General features: G+C 53.8%; 3 protein-coding genes across 3 annotated transcripts in view; 2 read left to right on the top strand and 1 right to left on the bottom strand.

Moving 5' to 3' along the window:
• Positions 1–13: 13 nt before the first annotated feature.
• UBXN1 (UBX domain protein 1) lies at positions 14–2,408 on the top strand. Its single transcript, XM_005857478.2, has 7 exons — positions 14–190; positions 269–338; positions 564–755; positions 841–892; positions 1,026–1,139; positions 1,914–2,106; positions 2,271–2,408. Exons 1-7 carry the CDS (start codon positions 88–90, stop codon positions 2,318–2,320), a joined length of 774 nt encoding a protein of 257 aa, XP_005857540.1. The 5' UTR covers positions 14–87; the 3' UTR covers positions 2,321–2,408.
• A 399-nt stretch (positions 2,409–2,807) lies between these two features.
• On the bottom strand, positions 2,808–4,620 carry LOC102254036 (ubiquinol-cytochrome-c reductase complex assembly factor 3). The gene is made up of 2 exons (XM_005857479.2): positions 4,413–4,620; positions 2,808–4,321 (listed from the first exon to the last, which is right to left on the bottom strand). The coding sequence occupies exons 1-2, from the start codon at positions 4,530–4,532 to the stop codon at positions 4,172–4,174; spliced, it is 270 nt and encodes an 89-aa protein (XP_005857541.1). The 5' UTR covers positions 4,533–4,620; the 3' UTR covers positions 2,808–4,171.
• Positions 4,621–5,971: 1,351 nt separating this feature from the next.
• Positions 5,972–6,821, top strand: part of LOC102261823 (chromosome unknown open reading frame, human C11orf98) — an 8,378-nt gene continuing 7,528 nt past the window's right edge. Inside the window, exon 1 of the mRNA XM_014545088.1 lies at positions 5,972–6,233. Coding sequence (XP_014400574.1) covers positions 6,226–6,233 — 8 coding nt within the window. The 5' untranslated portion in view covers positions 5,972–6,225. The remainder of the gene's footprint in view (positions 6,234–6,821) is intronic.

Raw genomic sequence — 6,821 nt, 5'->3', positions numbered from 1 at the left:
ACTGGTGAGCGCCCACCCCGGGGCGGGGACGGGGGCGGGGCGGGCAGCCTCGGGTCGACCTCCCTGCCGACTCTCTCTGCCAGGCTCATGGAGCACGAAGACGACCCCGATGTGGACGAGCCGCTGCCGACCCCCCTCGGACATGTCCTGGGACGGGAACCCACCTCCTCGGAGCAGGGTGGCCCCGAAGGTCCTGACCGAAGGGCGCGGTGTGGCTGTGGAGGGGCCCGAGGAGATGACGGGGGTGACACCGATGGCTTGTTTGCAGGGCCTGGGTCCCCCGCGGAAGAAGGGAAACTCGTTCTGAGCGAAGAGGAAAGGCAGGAGCAGACGAAGAGGCACGTAGGCGGCACGGCCCTGCGCGGTGGAGGGTCACCCTGTGCCTCTCTCTCCCGGGCACAGTCTGATCAGTGTCTCCAACTGGCCACATCCCCTGCCCTCTCGGCATTTCCCTTTTGTGCTGGGACACATGTCCCCTGGCTTGTGTTTTCCGAGTCCCTTGTTATAAGCCCACCTTTCCACTCCACGGTCATCTCCCTTGAGCTCTCCTGTTTGCAATACAGGATGCTGGAGCTGGTGGCCCAGAAACAGCGGGAGCGCGAGGAGAGAGAGGAGCGGGAGGCGCTGGAACGGGAGCGGCAGCGCCGGAGACAAGGGCAAGAGTTGTCCGCGGCCAGGCAGCGGCTGCAGGAAGACGAGATGCGCCGGGCGGCGGAGGAGCGCAGGAAGGAGAAGGCCGAGGAGTTAGCAGCCAGGTGGGGATGCTGGGTCAGAGCTGAGGAAGGAATCAATATTTGCTTTGTCAGGGCCTGACCTGCTTTCTTCCTGTCTGCGTTCCAGGCAGAGAGTCCGAGAAAAGATTGAAAGAGACAAAGCAGAGAGAGCCAAGAAGGTAGGCGGTTGGGAAGACGCAGGAATTAAGTGGATGAGGCCAGTGAGCCCCATTTTCTGCTTCGGAGGGCAAGGCGGGAAGCAGTGTTTCTCCTGCGGGCGGGTGCCTGATGGCGTCTTGCTTTGTCCTGCAGTATGGAGGCAGTGTGAGTTCTCAGCCGTCTGCACCCGCCGAGCCAGGTTCTGTTCCCTCCTCTCCCAGCCAGGAGCCTCCCAGCAAGCGGGAATATGACCAGTGCCGCATCCAGGTACTGATTCTTTCTTCTTGCTCCGGGACCCCTGTGTTGGCCTGTCAAGCCCCTAGCCCAAAGCTTTGTTTGTTTGTTAAGCCTCACCCAGGATTTTTCCATTGGTTTTTAGAGAGAGTGGAGGGGAAGACACACAGAGAGAGAAACATCAATGGGAGAGAGAGACATCAATTGGTTGCCTCTTGCAGGAGCCCCGACCAGGGCCAGGGATCGAGCCTGCAACCGAGGTACGTGCCCTTGGCCAGAATCGAACCCGGGCCCCCTCAGTCCGAGGGTCGGAGCTCTGTCCATTGAGCCAAATAAGCTAGGGCCCAGAGCTTTTTTCAGTTATGTTTCCTTTGCCAAACTTCTCCCTTCTTTGTAAATGACTTTTGAAATCCTACCTTCTCTAGTCTTAGGAATAGTATCAAATTTCACTTGCCCAGTCTTATTTAAATCCATACCTCCCTCTTACTCAGCAGTTACCTCTTTACTTGTTCATGCTTCCATTGGCTGTATTACACAGCTGTTTGCAAAGCTAACATTTATTCATTTATGATGGTATTTTTCCAGGTAGTTTTGTGGACTCTTAAGTTGTGAGGGAGCAAGGAGTCTGTCTCTCTCTTCGTTATTTAGTCAAGCAGAACCGAAGTGATTGTTCATTAGGTGCTTTCAGTAGTAATGATGCTGGTTCGATCTGAGAGGAAGGAGGAGCCAGCTTTGCTCTTCTTTTCTTTGCTGGGTCCCTCCCTCAGTTTTGACACTCGCGTGTTGCGGCTTTCACCTGCCCTCCAGGTCCGGCTGCCAGATGGGACCTCGCTGACCCAGACGTTCCGGGCCCGGGAACAGCTGGCAGCTGTCCGGCTCTATGTGGAGCTCCACCGTGGGGAGGAGCCGGGCGGGGACCAGGACCCTGTGCAGCTGCTCAGTGGCTTCCCCCGACGGGCCTTCTCGGAGGCTGACATGGAGCGGCCTCTGCAGGAGCTGGGTATGACGTGTGGGAGCTGAAGCAGGACGTGGGTGTGATAGGGACATGCCTGAGAGGGAAGGGCTGCAAAGAAGGGACTTGGTGGAGAAGGTGTGAGGCCAGGAATTTGGGAGACAGAAGGTAGGTATGTGTGGCTTAAATTTGCTTTCTTCCTTCATCTTCAGGACTTGTGCCTTCTGCTGTCCTCATTGTGGCCAAGAAATGTCCCAGCTGAGAGGCCTTATCCCACCTCCTGTCTGACCTCTTCAACTTTGATAAAGCACTGACATCTCTTTCCTAATAAATAGCCCTGAGTTCTCTTATGTGCCCGACTCCTTCCTGAGTGACCGGGAGGGACTAAACGGAGACAGAGGAAGACTAAAGGGAATGAATGCTTTCAGAACAGATGCCATTCATCTCACATTTCCAACAGAGACTTGTTTCTGATCTCGGTCTGATTAGTTGCTGGGGAAGTTGAGGGGGGAGACATGCTTGGGGGTGGAGAGTGCAGTGGATATAGCACCTTTTGCTCCTATGGGTAAGGTGGTGCGTAAGCTTGGATTCCTTATTGGCTATGTGCCTTGATTTTTAAGCCTAGTTTACTTCTTTAGTGAAATAGGGATGATAGTACATGTCAGTTGGAGTTTTTGGGGTTACATGTCAATAAAAGGTGCTTTAGCACAGTATCTGGCACCAAATAAGTCCCCAGTAATTACTAACTATTAAAAGGGCAATGTTTTATGTGGCCATTCCTAAACATTGAGGAACACTGACCTTAAAAGCATTTTACAAGTATTAACTGAGATACGAAGGTACTATTACCACCTAGGAGTAGGTACAGTTACCCATTTTAGAGACTCGGACACTAAAGCTGGTGACTTGCCCAGCCTGACACAGGCAACTGGTTACGGATCCTGGACACGTGCCCGGGGTGCCCAACTCTAGGTGCCAAGCACCTTTATGGGTACCTGCCTCACAGCCACTGATCACCTGACCCTAGTGTTCCCTAACAGCTGCTGCCTTCCCCTCAATCCCAGGCTGGGAAAGGGCCACGATTAACCTAAAGGTCATAGGTGACATGTATTCAGCTTATGACTTCACCACCCAGCAGTTGAAAACAGCACCAATGCTCATATCTGGGTTTATACCTCCACGTATTAGTGTTCTGGCTAAACTTATGTGTAATGAAAGCAGCCTTTTTTCTCGTGGACAAAAGGGGAGCCAAGCAATGGACTTGGTGGTGGGGCTGCAACCTCACTGACAGCTGTGTCTCATCCCTTCAGCGGCGCTTCCAGTGGATCCTACGACTGGACTCAGACTGGAAACTACAGTGAAGCCTTGAGGGGAAACCCCACTATTTACTAGAGGCTGCTCTGCCAGGCCCTACACTTTACTCTTCTACATTATTCTTATGACAGCCCTCAAGATGATTAGCACCTTTACAGAGCAGTACTGAGGCTCAGAGGAAACGTGTAACGTGCTGGAGTTGAATCAAACCTCTGACTCAAAACACGCTTTCACTGCTCCCAGCAAACGGGCTCCCAAGGCCAATGGCCACCGAAGCCTCCCGGCCCGTGTTCAGTGCTAAGAGCTCAGCTCCAGCCTCACGACAGGAACCCTAAGTGTCCCCTGGCAGCTACTGCTGCACGGTTTTCCGGGGCAGTTCGACTTCAAGAATGCCGCCTGGTTACCCCCAAAAGAACACTCACACACATGAGCGGGCTCGTGCTTTCAAAGCGTGATCGCTGTGCCTATTGGGCTTCGGCCACACATGGGAAGCGGGGCACTGGGTGCTGCGGCCATCCCAGCCCATAGAACCGACCCCCACAACGGAGACATTTACAGGCGTCAGGCCTCAGGGCTCACTTTCCGGATGGAGGAACTGATTTACTGGTTCCTTCAGTTCCCCACATCGACGGCGCCGGCCCGCGAGGACATGAACGCGCAGCCAGTGCAGGGTTTGGGGGGGAAGTGCTCACCCGGCGGCAGCTCCCCGAGCCCGGGCTCCCCGCCAGGTCCCTGCAAGGCCGCCTCCTACTCCTGTGCCGGAGCGGAGCTCCCAGCGCCCACGGGTGCAGGTCCCGGCTCACGCTGACTTCCCGCCGCCGCCGCTCAGCCAGTTCTTCCTCCAGGTCACGTTCTCCTGCGTGGCAGCTGCCTCCTGCAGAGCGGCCATCAGTAACTGCTTGGTCCTGGCCGCCTCTTCCCGGCTCCGTAAGTCCTGCCCCGGCATCTCCTGCGGGAGAGAGGTTCGCAGTTCCGGCCCCAAGCGCGGGGGTGACTCCGCCTGCCCGCCCACCCCACCTCGGATTTCCCATGGCTCCCACCTTCAGCATCGCCTGAACCCGCTCCTCTCCGGGGGTCACGAGGACAAAGAGCGCGGAGCCCACGCCAGCCCACGCCCCCAGCACCGCGACTGAGATGAGCGCTTTGCGCAAGAAGCCCATCGCCCACCGCACGGGCAGCGCCTGCGCGGTCTCCCGCAGCCTAGAGAGGCCAGCACCGCGTCTCACCGGCTCCTGCGCGGGCTAGAGCGCCCTACAGCGGACACCATAGACAAGGGCCGGCTAGAGAGGACCCGATCGCGAAAGGTGTCGGATCTGGGGCGCCCGAGTCTAAAGCTTGGATGTAGCCGGGAAGGCTGAGCGTGTCCGGAAGGCGCTGACCCGCAGGCGGAGCGCGGGAGCTGTTGTCGCGAAGTTGGGAGTGAGATGAACTTACTAAAGGTTGCTCCGTGTTTGCGTCCTGATGGAGATGGAACCCGCCACCTGGGCTATCGGAGGACGCCCGAACCCACCGAGCCACCGGCCACAGTGCGTCTCCATGGTTGCCGCTGCTTTTACAACTAACAGCCCAGTTCCTGAGTTTCCTGATCAAGAGAAGGCCAGAGCAGGAGAGAGGCTCTAGGCTTTAAAGGTTTTTAAAGCACACTTGTTAAATTTTTCATCATGCTATATACTCTTGGGACATATTTATTAAATCATGAAAACTCAAGAGAAGGCTAGGCCCCTGCTCTGTGGTTGCCGCAGTAACTTGTGCTATGTCAGGACGCCCAGTGGACACCCAGATACGTGGACACACAGTCTATGGACCCCCTTCAGTCCCGTCAACTTCTGAACAGAAACGCAGAGCCAAGCGCACTGCATTCGGAAGAGTGTGTTTATATAGTTCTTCTTTATCTACGTGTTAGTAAACTTGTTACAAGTGAACTTGTTAAGCCGGGTAGCTCAGTTGGTTAGAGCATCGTCCTGATACACCAAGGTTGTGGGTTCAGCAGTCAGGGCACCTACAAGAATCAGACATTGAATGCATCAATAAGTGGAACAACAAATTGATCTCTCTTCTCTCTCTCAAAATCAATAACGAAAAGCTAAGAAAAAATGTTTTTAAAGCACATTTGTTAAATTTTTCATCATGCTATATACTCTTGGGACATTTATTAAATCGTGAAAACTAGATTTCGCGTAGCATACCCAAATTCCAGTTTGGAGAAGAAAACACCTCTTAGTTGTGTCTGGACAAAATCATTTAAGTTCTTTGTGCCCTAGTGTCTGTATCAGAAAAGGGGCTAATAACTATCTATGCCATAGTTTTAGGAGAATTAAATCCGTTTACACATAAAGGGTTTATAACAGTTCCTGGAAAATAAGTCAACACCACATGAATATCCACTTAAAAGATACAAGGAAATATGTCAACTTGGGCAACCCAGTTGGCAAAGGAATCAGAAAGTTCCAAGTTCATCAAGGTTCTTCACTCCAGATTCCCTTGTTGCTATCCCTCCTGCCTTTCCCAGCGTCACCAGGGAAAGGGAGTGAGTGGAAATAAAGCTCTTATCCCAGTGATGTCTTCCTCCCCTGGAAGGCCCATCCTGCTCTCCTCAGAAGTGATTAAGGAGCCAGGCTCCAAAGAAGATCAAGGAGCAGCCTGTGGGGTGTACTGGGCAGGGGTTCAGAACTCTACTGAGCTCAACCACCCTGCACTCTAAAAATCAGCAGCCATGGACTGTGCCAGGGAGCAGCGAGGATGGGCCTTGGCCTAGAGATAGCCCAGGCTCCTTCCAGCATCCAGAAAATCCGCGGCTGACCAACCCTCTCTGGAAAGACAGAGACGAAACTGACAGAGTTGAAGGTCATCAGGATGTTCAGGTTAGTACTTCTCCACCCTGTGTCCTGCTGCTGGCTCATCCTCCAGATGAGCCCAAGACCCCTGCTGTCCCCATGCAGGTTGTCTTTCAAAAGATCCATCTGCCCTCCATTGTGGTAGAAGCTGCTGAGGTAAGTGGAGAGCTGGGAGCTCCGGTGGCCACATGAGGAGCTGCTGTTGCTCACGGATGATGAGGAAGGGACCCTGGTCTTCTTCCAGGAGCGAAGTGAAGAGCCAGGTGAGGGAGGTGGCAGGTGCAATGGAGCCCTTGTGACCTGGCGTTCTGGACAGGACTAGTTTTGTCCCTTGCATTCAGCAGTGCCAGGCACACAGATGTTCAGTAAACGTAGTGAAGAAAAATGTTGACGTGGGAGGAAAAGGTCAAGGTGGTTGCTGTAGCTGATGGACTTTAGAGAGCAGTTCTGATGTCAGCTGGGTCGTGCCTTTTAATGTTTTTTTAAAAAAATATATTTTATTGATTTTTTACAGAGAGGAAGGGAGATAGTTAGAAACATCGATGAGAGAGAAACATCGATCAGCTGCCTCCTGCACACCTCCTACTGGGGATGTGCCCACAACCAAGGTACATG

This window comes from Myotis brandtii, unplaced genomic scaffold (genome assembly GCF_000412655.1).
Source record: "Myotis brandtii unplaced genomic scaffold, ASM41265v1 scaffold1112, whole genome shotgun sequence".
NCBI lineage: Eukaryota > Metazoa > Chordata > Mammalia > Chiroptera > Vespertilionidae > Myotis > Myotis brandtii.
This window is presented reverse-complemented; position numbering and strand designations above follow the sequence as displayed.